Below are 16,963 nucleotides of genomic sequence, written 5' to 3'. Positions count from 1 at the left end.
ATACCTTGTGTGGATTTCCCAACATATACCTTGAGACTGAAGGCCCCAAAATATTTCACTGTGCTTCATTTTTAATAAAATATACACTGCACAGTATACAGTAACTACTTTTTGTTGAAGACACTTACCTATAACATAGAAAAAAATGTATGGTGACTTCAGGTGATGCTGTATGGTGAAACTTCTCTTCATCTTCGGTTTTTTTTTTAGCAGAGGCCTGATCGTTTTCATACTAAATTGACTGCTGCTTGGAACTTTTCATCATTCCCTTCACTTTTACTAAAGCCCTAGTTTCAGCTGATGTAAAACAGCCCCAAAGCATAATGCTGTCCTTTTGGTGATGTGCATGTCCTTTTGGTGATGTGCATGTCCATGTGTTGGCTTTGCACCAAACATACCCTTTGGAATTTTGTCTAAAAAGCCTCAACCTTGGACTCGTCAGACCAGAACATGTTTTCCCATATACATTGGGCAAACTTGATGTAGATTTTGATAAAATAGTCCTACTTGGATGTTTTTTGTTTGTAAGAAAATACTCTCATCTATCTACCCTAACTCACAAGCCAGACATATGAAGAATAAAGGAGATTGTTGTCACATGCAGCACACAACCAGTACTTATATAAAATCAAAAAGGTGGCGCAGAGTCTAAGTGCTAATATGGATTTCCTGCAGCGCTACCAAACAAACCTCCACTAACGGTTTGTAGAAAGTCCAGATAAACGTAATAGTATACCACGTGTATACAGGTACGCTGAAAAAAATAGCACAGTGAAAAAACAGGCTTGACCTTTAGTTAATAGCAGAATCTTCCTACCTCCATGGATGAGTGAAGGTCCGTAGTGTTTCTGCTTTCGTTCCAGAGTCCAGCAGATATCGTAGTAAGAACAGGTGGCTGCCCCGGCCGGCAGCAAGCCACCACTAACCAACGCGTTTCGGAGACTCCTGTCTCCTTCCTCAGGGTACCCTGAGGAAGGAGACAGGAGTCTCCGAAACGCGTTGGTTTCTGATCCCATCCGCACTCCGTACCTCATCCTCCAAGAATTGCGGTCACGTGACTTGGTGTGTCACACAGGTCCTGCATGTCTGCACGCCGCTTGCATTTACCGCTGAAACATCTCGCGGCTCCAAACCCTGCCGGACCCCGCTCTTCATAGGAGGTTAGTTAGTGGTGGCTTGCTGCCGGCCGGGGCAGCCACCTGTTCTTACTACGATATCTGCTGGACTCTGGAACGAAAGCAGAAACACTACGGACCTTCACTCATCCATGGAGGTAGGAAGATTCTGCTATTAACTAAAGGTCAAGCCTGTTTTTTCACTGTGCTATTTTTTTGCGCGTACCTGTATACACGTGGTATACTATTACGTTTATTAACACAACCAGTACTTGCCAGAAATTCCTGCAGCTCCTTTACTCCTGCTGTAGGCTTCTTGCCACCCTTCCAGACCAATTTTCTTCTAGTCTTTTCATCAATTTTTGCAAGTCATTCAGTTCTTGGTAAGGCTGGGTTCACACTGCGTCTGTGGCGTCCGTTAGACGGACTACGTTACACCGCGGTGTAACGTATCCTGTTAACGCCGCCATTAAGTTCTATGTCGGGCGCATCACTAGCGCACGCCGACAATGGGCGTGCGCTAGCCATGTGCCGTCATTGAGTGACGGACCCTGGGACGCGAGCTGCAGCGTTTCCGGGTCCGTCACTGCTAGCGCAGATAGAGCAGCTGCTAGCTCTATCTGCGCTAGCAATGTGACAAGTCGACACTTGCGTTAACAGCAGCCCGGTAACGTATGTGTTGAACGGGCTGCTGTTAACGCAGTGTGAACCTAGCCTAATGTCGCTGTTGTGCCAAAATTGAGCAACTTCTTCACAGTCTTCACAGTATTCCAAGGTATATTGAACAGCTTGGAATTTTTTTTTTGTAACCTGACTGATAACTTTCAACAATGAGATCTCTTTGCTGTATTGTAAGCTATTTATGCAGAATTACTTCAAATGATGGCAGCTGTGTACTGACTACTGTTTAGCCGCTTGACAACCTTAAACTTATCCATATATCCAGGTCGCCTCATACTTAACGACCTTGGACGTATGGATACATCCAGGCGATTTTGCACACACAGAGTCTGTGTGCACACAATCACCGCCGGGTGTCAGCACTGCTCCCATCATTTTAACCCTCTAAATTGCATCATTTAGGTAGCAGACAGAGGAAAGAAAGCCCCTCTGCCCTTGGATCGACTTCACCACAAAGTCATTGAGGGGGGACCCGATCGTTGCAGTGGTGTCGCCTTGAAATCCCATCCACTATGCTGTAACAGCTGCCCACTGCGGGTTTGACGCTGCCTAAGTAGGCAGCGTCAAATCTGCAGAGACTCCGGATTGTGGGCACATACTTTGACGGGATATAAGCATTGCTATGCCTTATAACTGCAATCAAACCGCAGAAAGTGAAAGTCCCATAGTGGGATTAAGTAATAAATTTAAAAAAAAAAAAAAGTTGTAAAAATATATATTTTTTTTAAATCACAATATAGTAGTAAAGAAAAAAATATATTGTACCGATAAATAAATATTATGAAAAAAATAAACACTAAAAGTACACATATTTGGTATCGCCCCGTCCGGAACAACCCAATCTATAAAACTTTCGCACTAGTTAACCCCGACATGGAAAAAATAATTCCTAAATTGTTGGTTTTTGTTTATTCTGCCTTCCAAAAATCTGAATAGCTATCAAAAAATGTCATGAGCCCGAAATTGGTGCCAATAAAAATATCAACTCATCCCTCAAAAAACCACCCCTAACATGACTTTGTCAACAGAAATATGGAAAAATGATAGCTCTCAAAATATGGCTATGCAAAACCTAGTTTTCGGAAGAAAAAAAGCATCTTTTAGTGTGTTACAGCACAGACCGGAAGAATAGTCATTTAATCGATTATATCACATTAGGAACAGCATAAAGAATAAATAAAACCAATTATGCACATGCTGTTGATTTAGTTTTTCCTCCCAGAGATCGCAGTAAGGCTCGGCTCACGTTTATCCTTCACTCTACTCTGGGCGCTTACACCGTGGTTTCCATGTAAGTCTCTGAAATACGTAATTCAGACGGAACCCCCGATGGAAGATTCCCTATAATGAGGCAGATGGAGGCACTGTGGCTGCCTTCTGACCTGTGATCCACCAGTGTCTGTCTTTTTAATAGAAGTGCGTAAAATTGCCGCCTGACACAGTTTTATACACCCCTGGGGGAAAAAAAGGGACACAGCTGAACAGAGGCCAGACAGTCCAGAGTAACTGCTGCCTCATTATAGTGAATGGATCCATCTGGGGTTTCATCTAAATTGCGTCACTCAGAGATTTAAAGGGAAACCCCGATGTGTAGAGCGCCAGATAAATGTGATCCCGAATGTTATGTAAAATGTTCTCAATAAAAGCTTCAACTGAATCCACAAAAAAATCCCACTCAGGTCTGTCATCCGCTAATGGAAATATAGGGGGCTTCCATCTTACTGTGGGAAATGTTATTTATTAACTATTTTGTGTGATAAAACTTTGACTTAAGGGAAGAAAAATTACGTTTGTAAATTGCAAAACAAATTTTTACATTTTGACCAAATTTCTAGGGTTTTTTCCCAAATAAATGTAAGTCACGTGGAAGAAATTGTACCAGTATCGTCAAGTACAATGTGTCACAGAAAAAAAAACATCTCCGAATCAGTGGAATCCATTGACGAGTTTGAGTTATTACGTCATAAATTGACAATGGTCAGAATTATAAAATTTGGCTTGGTCATTAAGGTGCAAACCGCCTTGGAGGGTATAGGGTTTACCATGAATTTAAATGTGATTGGCTATTTCTGAACACAACCACATCCCCAATTACAACAGGATGTTCATTCTTGTGCAACCACATTATTTTAGTTTTGCTATTTTTTTTTTCCTACTCAAAATGACTTGTTTGTCCTTCAATGGATTTGTATAGATTAAAGGTGACATTAAATTATCTGAAATTATTTTTCTTGGTATGATTTTTTTTTTTTTTTTACATGACAACCTGGCATTTCTTTAGCCACTGTAAATGGAAATAGCCTAAGTAATCAGAGCCTTGTGTTCGTATTCCCATGTCCATTTTTGTCATACATGTGATATTTTTTTTCTAAAGGACAGGAAATGGGTACACTATCTTTTCACATGTTCATTTGTCTTTTTTTTTTTTTTTTTCACTCTAATGGTCCACAAAAACCTAGAGATATTTATTAGAAGGGGCAAGAAAGCCCATACATATGCAATCTATGTTGCATGTGTGTGCTGTTTGTTTGAATCACAGTTGTGTGAGTAATTTTGATAAAAAGTAAGTTAAATTAAAAAAATTCTGATGACTTTTTTTTCTATTTCCTAGGCTAACAAGCTAGCAGTGAAAAGGAAAGCCCATGATGAAGCCAGCAAATCTGAGCGAAAGGGGAAGAAGGCAAAAAAGCAATGATTTCTCTATAATTATTTAATCCCGAACAATGTATCCTGATTGAGACTTTAATGTCAAGAGCGATTCAGACAGTTTTCTGAAATGAATTCTTTCCAAACCATGAACTCTGCTGTACCCATACAAAAACAGATGATCATGGTTTTCTTTCCCCTGGGCAGCAAGTGGTAGTGTCATTAGTGCCTATACTAAATGCTTTTACAGTTTACAGCATACTGTATTGCAGAATCCAGATTAAACCCCCTGGGAATAACTGTATACTGTGTAAATAAAGATTGATTGGAGAGTTTTCACTTCTTGTAATAATATGCTTGTGTACAGTGACACATTTAGGTTTATGGTTTCTATCTATATCCCTTAGTAAAACATAGTCCATTATTATGTTTACCCATGTGTAAAATGACACACACCATCTGTGAAAAATGAAACGTTTTCATATTTGTACAAATGTGGGAAAGTTTTAGTTTCCAACAACTTGTTCCTGTTTAATAAAGTGTTCATACATTTTATTGATTGTAACATAGTGTTAAAGTATTCTGTTTTATTAGCGGACCCGTTTTCAAAATGCTCTGGTGTACCACTCTAAGGCCATGTTCACACAGTGCGTTTTTTACCGCGGAACCGCAGCGGTTTTGCCGCTGCGGTTCCGCAGCTTTTTTCCATGCAGGGTACAGTACAATGTACAATGTACCCTATGGAAAACAGGAACCACTGTGCACACGATCCTGAATTTCCAAAAAAAAAGCCGCGCTGAATAGCTGCGGGAAAAAAGGAGCATGTCACTTCTTTGTGCGAAACTGCAGCGGTTCTGCACCCATAGACCTCCATTGTGAGGTCAAACCCGCAGTAAAACCCGCAGATCAAAAATATATCTGCGGGTTTTATTGCGGTTTGTGGTGCAGAACCGCTGCAGCAGGAAGTGCGGGGAAGCGGCCGGAAGTGCGTGGGCGGAAGTGCTTGGGCGGAGAGACATGGAGGCGTACCGTCGCATGGGGATCGTGTCGGCCGTTTGATTGATTTGGTATGTATGTGTGTGTGTGTGTGTGTATGCGTGTGTCCCCATGCGACGCTAGTGCCTCCATTGTGCTAAGTTACCGTATGGGACTACTACTCCCATCCGGTATTAGGATGGGAGAGTTGTCCCTGTGTCCGGCGACTTAGCACAGTTGTAAAGTTACACAAAACACCTACACACAATACACATACATGACACACAGTACAGTACATACAACACATAACACAGAGTATATACTCACTAACAGCACACTTGTAGGCGAAGCCCTCGATCCTCCAGGGAAAAATCCCAAAATAAAAAACCAAATCCATACTCCCTGTCCGCAGAATCCATAAAACGAGTGTCCCACGCCGATCGGCTGCTCTCCGGCGATACACTGCCAGGAGCGAAGCTCCTAGCAGTGTATCGCGTACTGTTCCGGAGTTCAATGGCTCCGGCGTCTCGGTTAACAGCAGTACAGCTGCGTTGAACTTTCCCACGCAGCACTGCCGCTAAGCGAGAGTGCCGGGGTCAATGACCGCCGGCAAACTCGCTCGCGCATGCGCAATGACACACCGACAGGAACTATGGCTCCTGTCAGTGTGTTATAAGTTATATATATGTGTGATACGTGGCACTGAAATACGTGATACGTGGCACTTAAATATGTGGCACTTAAATACGTGATACGTGGCACTGAAATACGTGATACGTGGCACTGAAATACGTGGCACTTAAATACGTGATACGTGGCACTTAAATACGTGATACGTGGCACTTAAATACGTGGCACTGAAATACGTGGCACTTTAATACGTGGCACTTAAATACGTGATACGTGGCACTTTAATACGTGGCACTTAAATACGTGATATGTGGCACTTTAATACGTGGCACTTAAATACGTGATACGTGGCACTGAAATACGTGGCAGTTAAATACGTGGCAGTTAAATACGTGGCACTTAAATACGTGATACGTGGCACTTTAATACGTGGCAGTTAAATACGTGGCACTTAAATACGTGATACGTGGCACTTAAATACGTGGCACTGAAATACGTGGCAGTTAAATACGTGGCACTTAAATACGTGGCACTTTAATACGTGATACGTGGCACTTAAATACGTGGCACTGAAATACATGGCACTTAAATACGTGATACGTGGCACTTAAATACGTGGCACTGAAATACGTGATACGTGGCACTTAAATACGTGGCACTGAAATACGTGGCACTTAAATACGTGATACGTGGCACTTTAATACGTGGCACTTAAATACGTGATACGTGGCCCTTAAATACGTGATACGTGGCACTTAAATACGTGGCACTTAAATACGTGATACGTGGCACTTAAATACGTGGCACTTAAATACGTGGCACTGAAATACGTGGCAGTTAAATACATGGCACTTTAATACGTGGCACTTTAATACGTGGCACTGAAATACGTGGCACTTAAATACGTGATACGTGGCACTTAAATACGTGGCACTGAAATACGTGGCAGTTAAATACGTGGCACTTTAATACGTGATACGTGGCCCTTAAATACGTGATACGTGGCACTTAAATACGTGGCACTTAAATACGTGATACGTGGCCCTTAAATACGTGATACGTGGCACTTAAATACGTGGCACTGAAATACGTGATACGTGGCACTTAAATACGTGGCACTTAGGCTATGTTCACATTTGCGTTGTGCGCCGCAGCGTCGGCGCCGCAACACACAACGCAAACAAAAACGCAGCAAAACGCATGCACAACGCTGCGTTTTGCGCCGCATGCGTCCTTTTTTTGATTGATTTTGGACGCAGCAAAAATGCAACTTGCTGCGTCCTCTGCGCCCGGATGCGTGCGCTGCAGTGACGCATGCGGCGCAAAACGCAAGTGCGACGCATGTCCATGCGCCCCCATGTTAAATATAGGGGCGCATGACGCATGCGGCGACGCTGCGGCGCAGACCGCAAATGTGAACGTAGACTTATAGAGCTGGATCCGCGGGCTGTGATCTGGCCTACGCTCAGCACTCTGCGGAGCGCTGTCATTCAAAACACGTCCACTCATTTTGGTGTTTAGTCCCAAAATGGAGGATGGAAGAAGAAAAGGGTTGGACAAGGAAATGACATCATTTCTTTTTTTTTTTCCCCCACTGCAGTTAAAGCTTTATTTGTGTCAAACACAATCTGCAGAGAAAACTGCATAAAAAAACGCATCAAAAACGCACCTGCGTTTTCTGCCAAGAGCTGCGGTTCTAGTCCTCAAAAAAAAGGATTGAAATCAGGAACATGTGAACATACCCTAAACTGATTGACATGGTAGAGGGGTTGTGTACGATTTGATGCAGAAATTACTTACGTGTCTTGGTGAGTCGTGTTAGGATTTTATGCTTGATAAAATAGCTTAATATTTTAAAGGAATTTTTTCAAGGATTAGAAAAAAGGAACAGCTCATCTGTCCATGTCCAATTATTGCCATTTCTCTATTGCTTCATTGGGGGACACAAAAACTATTGGGTGTATGCTGCTGCCACTAGGAGGCTGACACTATGCACAAAACAAGTTTAGCTCCTCCTCTGCTGAGTACACCCCACTGACTGGCATGGTAAGCAACCAAAAATCCTGTTGACTCACTATTCAAGTTGAACTCTAATCTGTACCTCCAGGTATGGCCCAAAGAAAATAATAACCTCCAGTAAGAACAGGACAGTGCAGTCACTTTTTTTCTCCTTCGCCTCATTGGGGGACACAGGACCATGGGTGTTATGCTGCTGCCACTAGGAGGACACTAAGCAAATACATAAAAAAGTTAACTCCTCCTCCGCAGTATACACCCTCTGCTGGCTCTCTCGTGAACCAGTTTTTTGCTTAGTGTCTTAGGAGGCACTAGGGTCTGATCTCAGACCCCGACTTTCTTATTTTATTTATTACTATTTTATTTTCTTCTACGAATTCAACGGGCGACGGGGCCTTTCAAGGTCCTGATCTTCCAAAATCATCAACAGGCGGGAACGCGGAGTGTCGCCTCCCCGTTCCCCCTCCTGCAACGCCAGCCTGAGCTCTCATCGGGGCAACTGATTCCTTAAATGGGTCCGCTCTCCCCACACCAACAACGGACGGGAACATGGGGTGTCGCCCCCACGTACCCCCTTCCAGAGCCAGGACTTCAGCCCCCAATGAGGTGAAGGAAAACTTCCTCGTGGCCCCATTGCACCACCACTGAAAGGGTATGGGTGTCAGAAATCATGCCCTCTCCACCTCCCTATCAAAGGGATGGTGGATTGAGGACGGATGGCGCGATCGGTATTCACCGTCTGTGGCCCAGCAGTCCTGCCTCGGATCACAGTGAGTACGGCCTTTCAGCGGGAGGACTCCTTACCTCCCTCCCCTGGGGCCCCCAGGTGATTCGGCATCGGCCGTTATCTTAAGCTTGTGTGTGTGACGGCTGCACTTCCCGCCCAGCGGACCATTCCACAGCAGCTCCTGCAGCGCTCTTACTGCCGCTGCCAGTTGCCGTCATACCGCGGCCGCCTCCATCACTGCGGCCTCTGATCTTCCTCTCTGCTGTGGCCTTTTCCACTGGCCGCCTACATCGCTGCGGCCGCTGCCTCTGCGCTAGTCTCCTCTGCTGTGGCTGTTAACCACGGCCGTTTACACCGACCGCGGCCTCTAATTTAGTCCCTGGCTTCTTGCCGGGCTAGGCCAAACGACGCCCACTATCCCGGCTGGCTCTGCCCACCTCGGCTACTCCGGGCCTGTGTAGAGTGGGCGGGGACTCATCCTGCTCATCGTACTTCACGAGAAGCGCCAAATCTTTGTTTCCGGCATCCTAGACAAGAAGCTTGTGAGTAACGCCATTACCACTTCTGGATCTGCGCACAGGCAAATAGCTGGGGGCACGCAGGACCTGGGTAAGATAGCCGCACACACACACCGCTGCAGGGCACGCTGCTAACCTCTCCGCTGCAGGCATTCACCTCTGCTGAAGGCATTCAACATCCCTGCAAGCTTTCATCAGCCTTTTTGCAGTATGTCTCAATCAAAGGCTAATAAAAATGCGGATAAGATGCACACGGTGATCTACGCCTCATGCCATGTTTCCCTACCACTGAAGGATCCTAAACCTCTGCACGGATTGTGAGACTTCAGACTTTGAGGAGACCCCCGCTATGGCTGAACACAGCGGAGCCAGCCCCCCTGAGTGGGCTTCCTCTTTGACACAGTCCATTGCTTCTCTCACAAAGGCCCTAGAATCCTTTCGGGATTCCTCCTCAAGCCAGGGCATCTCTTTACCCCCTGTAGAGGGGTCCATAGCTGCGCACGTTTCATTGTCAGACCAGGGCCAGACGGCTTACCAGGGTACACATTCCTCTAGAAAACGTACCCGCGACGCTTCCCCACGAACACCGATGCCTCTTCATCCGCTAGCGCTGGGTCCCGTTCCCCTTCTCCAGGGGCTTACAGTGAACACGACTCAGAATATGAGTCTGATGTGGCCCCCGACCCGGACTCCCCTGAATTCCAGGAGTCTATTGATTCCCTCATCGAGGCGGTCAATCAGACTCTAAAGATAGACGATGTGCCCGGTACTAGTCAGGACCGCCCAGTGTCCTTTAAGCGTACAAAGCGGCCTCACAGGTTTTTCACCATCCACCCTGATTTTACTGACATCATTACAAGGCATAGAAGCCGTCCAGATTAGCATTTCTCGGGCCTAAAACCGCTGGAAGCTCGGTATCCCTTTTCATCTGATTCAAGAAAGGACTGGACGGAGTCCCCTGCAGTAGATCCACCTATATCGAGACTCGCTTCAAAAACCCTCTTATCTCTGGCGAATGGGTCCTCCAATAAGAATCCCACTAATCGTCAGATTGACAACCTAGTCAGGTCGGTCTTCGAGGCCGCCGAAGCAATTTTATTCCTATCATTTGCCACCACTTGGGTAGCTAGAACTATGGTGTCCTGGGCCGAGGCCATAGTGAAATCCAGTAGAGACAATAGCTTACCGCCCGACGTACTCAATCTCGCCTATCAGATTGCCCGGGCAGGGGATTATGTTATTCATGCCTCTAGATGCGGCTTATTGTGCCACACTTGTAGCCGCAAACGCTGTCTCTATCAGGAGGGCATTGTGGCTCCGAGAACGGCAGAGAGATTCCACTTCATAGAAATCCTTGACTTCACTGCCGTACCAGCACGGGAGCCTGTTCGGAGATAAACTCGATCAGATTATCTCGGACGCTACCGGCGGAAAAAGCAAATTCCTCCCTCAGCGCAGGCCCATTTGCCCCTTTCGAACCCAATCTCAGGTTCGCTTCCGACCCTTTCGTGGTACCACAGGCTGGTCTTCCTCAACCGCTCCCACTAGCTCTTCTCGCCCCCCACGCAGAGGCAGGGGGTTGCAACTTTCCTTCAGACCTGCTACTTCCTGGAGAAACAGATCTCCCCGATCCAGGCCCAAAAGTGCCCCTTCCCGAAAATTCTCTTCTCAATGACTTCTGGCCGTGTCCAGTGGACACAGGCAGGGTTGGCGGCAGTCTTCTTTTGTTTTGCCAAGTATGGTTATCGGTTGTTCACGACCAGTGGGTCAGAGATCTCGTGTCTTCCGGATACAGGATCGACTTCATCCCCCCTCCGACGCGCTTCTTCCAGTCTCGTCCTCCTCCAGGGTCCAAAGCGCGCGCAGGTCCTGTTTACCAAGCCTTACAAGCCCTCCGCAACAGCGCAGTTATCGTTCCGATTCCTCCCACAGAAAGGTTCAAGGGCTTCTACTCGAACCTATTCGTGGTCCCCAAGAAAGATGGAACCATGCGTCCCATTTTGGACCTGAAGTTGTTGAACAAATTCCTCTCAGTGCGCCACTTCAGGATGGAATCCTTATGCTCTGTTGTTGCTTCTTTGGAAAAAGGAGAATACCTAGTGTCAATCGACATCAAAGACGCATATCTTTACATCCCAATTTTCCAAATTCATCAAAGATTCCTACGCTTTGTGGTTGAGACGATCACTTTCAATTCACCACTCTGCCCTTCGGGCTCGCCACCGCTCCCAGGGTGTTCATAAAAGTCATGGCAGCCGTCATGTCTATCCAACACTCCCGGGGCGTGGTGATTCTTCCTTATCTGGACGATCTTCTCGTCAAAGGTCCGTCTTATTGGGCTTGCGAAGAGAGCGTCAATGTCACCATCGACACTCTGTCTCGTCTAGGTTGGCTGGTGAACTTGGAGAAATCGTCCCTAGTTCCATCCCAGCAAGTCCCTTTTTGGGGATGATTTTAGACACTTCCCTAGGATTGGTAGTTCTCCCTCCGGAAAAGATTTCCTCTCTAATTCGGGGAGCCCAATTGCTATCTCTTGGCCACTCTCACTCCCTGCGGTTCGCCATGCAGGTTCTCGGGAAAATGGTGGCATCTATCGAGGCAGTGCCGTTTTCCCAATTTCACTTCCGTCCCCTGCATCAGGCTTTTATCTCAGCATGGGACAAGAATCCGGCCTCCCTGGGTCGCCACTTTCACCTGGCACCCAGAATCAGGCAATCTCTCAGGTGGTGGACTACAACACCGACCTTGGATCAGGGAAGGTCTTTCCTCCAGGTTCACTGGCTGGTAGTGACCACCGACGCCAGTCTCCTCGGATGGGGAGCAATCTTTCGTCACCACATGGCTCAGGGACGTTGGTCCGCTCAGGAAGCCAACCTTCCGATCAAAATCCTCGAGATCCGAGCGATAACGATGGCTCTTCATCGCTTCCATCACCTCTTGGCGGGACGTCCCGTCCGGATCCAATCAGACAACGCCACGGCTGTGGTGTACATCAATCGCCAGGGAGGCACGCGCAGCAGAAGAGCAATGACCGAGGTTTCATGCATTCTACAATGGGCCGAGGAAAATCAATTGCTCATCTTGGCAGTTCACATTCCGGGGATAGAGAATTGTGCGGCCGACTTTCTCAGCTGCCAGGGTATCACCTCAGGAGAGTGTTCTCTTCTCCCGGAGGTTCTCGGGATTTGCCAGCATTTCAGCACTGCAGACGTGGATCTCATGGCCTCCAGGCTGAATGCCAAGATTCTGGCATTTGTAGCACGATCCCGCGATCCGTTAGCCATCAGCTCGGATGCCCTAGTACTTCCATGGAGCCAATTTAGTCTCCCTTACATCTTTCCGCTTCTTCCGTTGATCCCAAGGGTCCTCCGAAAAATCAAAGCAGAAGGCGTTCCGGTGATCCTTGTCGCTCCGGAGTGGCCTCGCCGAGCTTGGTACGCGGAGCTAATGCATCTCGTCGCCGACGTTCCCTGGAGGTTACCGGATCCTCCGGACCTTCTCTCCCAGGGACCCATTTGCCACCAGAACTCGAGAGTTCTGAGTTTAACAGCCTGGCCATTGAATCCTGGATTTTAGCCCAAGCCGGGTTCTCCCGTCAAGTCGCATCTACCACGATCAATGCTAGGAAGCCTGTTTCCATGCGTATTTACCATCGTGTTTGGAGAATTTTTTTCTCATGGTGTAAAGGTAAGGGTCTTTCCCTGTTGGTGTTTTCCATCCCCTCCATTCTGGAGTTTCTCCAAGCGGGTCTGGATTCAGGCCTCGCGCTGGCCTGTCTCAAGGGCCAGATCTCAGCCCTCTCCGTCCTTTTCCAGCGTCGGATAGCTTCCAAGACTCAGGTTAAGACCATGCAAGGAGTTTCGCATCTTGTCCCTCTGTACAAGTTGCCTTTAGAACCTTGGGACCTTAACTTGGTCCTCAGTGCCTTACAAGAGACTCCCTTCGATCCATTGCAGGATGTTTCCCTCTCCTTTCATAGAAAGTTGCCTTTCTGGTGGCAATAACATCCACCAGACGGGTTTCGGAACTGGCAGCCTTGTCGTGCAAACCTCTGTTTTTGATTTTCCACCAGGACCAGGTGGTGCTCAGGACGTCCCCATCCTTCTTACCTAAAGTCGTCTTGTCTTTTCATCTGAATGAAGACATTGTCCTGCCCTCATTCTGTCCGGCTCCAGTCCATCGTACTGAGAAAGCCCTTCACACTCTGGATTTGGTGAGGGCTCTCAGAAAGTACGTTTCCAGAACAGCGTCTTTTCTCAAAGCTGATGCCCTTTTTGTGCTTCCGGATGGTCACAGAAAGGGTTTACCTGCCTCGAAGGCCATGATAGCCAGATGGCTTCGTTCAGCGATTCCAGAAGCTTACTGTGTCAAAGGCCAGCCTATCCCCGTGGGGATTAAGGCACACTCCACTCGGTCAGTCGGGGCCTCCTTGGCCATTCGGCACCAGGCATCCGCACAGCAAGTGTGTAAGGCTGCGACTTGGTCCAGTCTTCACACATTCGCTAAACATTACAACATTCATGTTCAAGCCTCCTCAGATGCAACCATCGGCAGACAGATTCTGCAATCATCAGTTTCGCATCTGTAGGCCTCATGTAATCTCTTAATTCTTTCAGCATTGGGTGCGTGAGGTTTCACCTGTTGTGATGTTTTCCCACCCAGGGACTGCTTTAGGACGCCCCATTGTCCTGTGTCCCCAATGAGGCAAAGGAGAAACACGGATTTTTGTGTACTCACCGTAAAATCCTTTTCTCCTAGCCAATCATTGGGGGACACAGCACCCACTCTGTGAGCCTGTTGGCATTTAGTCTTTGTTGGTTTTGGCATATTGCAATTCTGTTTGTGAGCTCCTACTGCTTTGGCACCAAACTGGTTCACAAGAGAGCCAGCAGAGGGTGTATACTGCGGAGGAGGAGTTAACTTTTTTATGTATTTGCTTAGTGTCCTCCTAGTGGCAGCAGCATAACACCCATGGTCCTGTGTCCCTCAATGATTGGCTCGGAGAAAAGGATTTTATGGTGAGTACACAAAAATCCCTGTTTTATAATTTTTAATATTTTCTTCATCTTTTGGCTGACGATCGTGCAGCAAGGAATGTCAGCTGCACAAATTTCTGCATATACAAATTACATCCTATGCTGATGATGCAGGCTGAGATCCAGAGCCAGGATGTCAATTGCATTAAGTTCTGTATATACAGTGGGGCAAAAAAGTATTTAGTCAGCAATAGTGCAAGTTCCACCACTTAAAAAGATGAGAGGCGTCTGTAATTTACATCATAGGTAGACCTCAACTATGGGAGACAAACTGAGAAAAAAAAATCCAGAAAATCACATTGTCTGTTTTTTTATCATTTTATTTGCATATTATGGTGGAAAATAAGTATTTGGTCAGAAACAAACAATCAAGATTTCTGGCTCTCACAGACCTGTAACTTCTTCTTTAAGAGTCTCCTCTTTCCTCCACTCATTACCTGTAGTAATGGCACCTGTTTAAACTTGTTATCAGTATAAAAAGACACCTGTGCACACCCTCAAACAGTCTGACTCCAAACTCCACTATGGTGAAGACCAAAGAGCTGTCAAAGGACTCCAGAAACAAAATTGTAGCCCTGCACCAGGCTGGGAAGACAGAATCTGCAATAGCCAACCAGCTTGGAGTGAAGAAATCAACAGTGGGAGCAATAATTAGAAAATGGAAGACATACAAGACCACTGATAATCTCCCTCGATCTGGGGCTCCACGCAAAATCCCACCCCGTGGGGTCAGAATGATCACAAGAACGGTGAGCAAAAATGAACTGCAGAGAGCTGGGACCAATGTAACAAGGCCTACCATAAGTAACACACTACGCCACCATGGACTCAGATCCTGCAGTGCCAGACGTGTCCCACTGCTTAAGCCAGTACATGTCCGGGCCCGTCTGAAGTTTGCTAGAGAGCATTTGGATGATCCAGAGGAGTTTTGGGAGAATGTCCTATGGTCTGATGAAACCAAACTGGAACTGTTTGGTAGAAACACAACTTGTCGTGTTTGGAGGAAAAAGAATACTGAGTTGCATCCATCAAACACCATACCTACTGTAAAGCATGGTGGTGGAAACATCATGCTTTGGGGCTGTTTCTCTGCAAAGGGGCCAGGACGACTGATCCGGGTACATGAAAGAATGAATGGGGCCATGTATCGTGAGATTTTGAGTGCAAACCTCCTTCCATCAGCAAGGGCATTGAAGATGAAATGTGGCTGGGTCTTTCGACATGACAATGATCCAAAGCACACCGCCAGGGCAACGAAGAAGTGGCTTCGTAAGAAGCATTTCAAGGTCCTGGAGTGGCCTAGCCAGTCTCCAGATCTCAACCCTATAGAAAACCTTTGGAGGGAGTTGAAAGTCCATGTTGCCAAGCGAAAAGCCAAAAACATCACTGCTCTAGAGGAGATCTGCATGGAGGAATGGGCCAACATACCAACAACAGTGTGTGGCAACCTTGTGAAGACTTACAGAAAACGTTTGACCTCTGTCATTGCCAACAAAGGATATATTACAAAGTATTGAGATGAAATTTTGTTTCTGACCAAATACTTATTTTCCACCATAATATGCAAATTAAATGATAAAAAAAACAGACAATGTGATTTTCTGGATTTTTTTTTCTCAGTTTGTCTCCCATAGTTGAGGTCTACCTATGATGTAAATTACAGACGCCTCTCATCTTTTAAAGTGGTGGAACTTGCACTATTGCTGACTGACTAAATATTTTTTTTGCCCCACTGTAAATAACAAAAGTCTGTCACTTCCAAACTGAAAATAGGTGTATATAGGTGCAAACTAAGCGTAGCCATCGCCATATAACCAACAAAGTAGCACTATAGCAGGAAAACATATATAAGACATTTTGAATTGCATTACTGCTCTAGAAAATAGGAAAAAACGAGAATACTTTGTGCATAAATCTATACCTAGAAGACGCGATAAGGCGATTCTCTTTGCTGGGAACCTATCCTTATGTGAATCTTCTCCTGGCTACTCTTAGTTTGCACCTGTACACACCTGTTTTCTGTTTGGTAAGTGATTGACAATCTTTTGTTATTTGTTAAACACAGACTACCCAAAATGATCCACAGATTTGAATAAATATAAAGAATATACTCAATAAAAATATGACCGTGGTCAGGGTATGCTGTAGAGTATAGCCAGTGGAAACCACTGTAAAAAGAGTGAAAACCAAACCACCAAGGATAGGAAACCACCAGAGAATAAATGAACTTGGGAATAAGTTAGAAAATATGCCTTTATTTATAAGGTTGGCAACAATTACATAAGATAAAATTTAATTATTATATATTAAAATAACAGTTAAAAGCACATATAGCTTTTATTCACGCGGTCCAGGAAAATATATCCTCTTAATTGCACAACCCCCGGTCTAATAATTCCTTCTTAGACTATGCATATCATACAGTGCAAAGGGTTAAAAAAGTGGTATTACACCCAACAAGTAAATAAACTATGTGCAAAAATGCAGTTTAAAATAATAACACTGTGCAAAAAAATGCAAAAAATAGTGCTTAAAAATACTGTGCAAATAGTGCAAAAGAGTGCAATTTAGCAAGGGATTAAAGCAGCCCAATAATATAAGGTGCACACATGTGCCTGT

At 45.8% G+C, this 16,963-nt stretch overlaps 1 protein-coding gene across 2 annotated transcripts in view; it reads left to right on the top strand.

The window, feature by feature from the left end:
• The window catches only part of PES1 (pescadillo ribosomal biogenesis factor 1), a 39,229-nt gene extending 34,222 nt beyond the window's left edge, over nucleotides 1-5,007 (top strand). The window contains exon 15 of one of the 2 annotated variants that reach the window (XM_077297250.1): nucleotides 4,408-5,007. In XM_077297250.1, coding sequence (XP_077153365.1) covers nucleotides 4,408-4,491 — 84 coding nt within the window. In that variant the 3' untranslated portion in view covers nucleotides 4,492-5,007. The remainder of the gene's footprint in view (nucleotides 1-4,407) is intronic. The other variant, XM_077297258.1, reaches the window with a different exon arrangement.
• The last annotated feature ends 11,956 nt before the right edge of the window (nucleotides 5,008-16,963 follow it).

This window comes from Ranitomeya variabilis, chromosome 1, assembly GCF_051348905.1.
Source record: "Ranitomeya variabilis isolate aRanVar5 chromosome 1, aRanVar5.hap1, whole genome shotgun sequence".
NCBI lineage: Eukaryota > Metazoa > Chordata > Amphibia > Anura > Dendrobatidae > Ranitomeya > Ranitomeya variabilis.
This window is presented reverse-complemented; position numbering and strand designations above follow the sequence as displayed.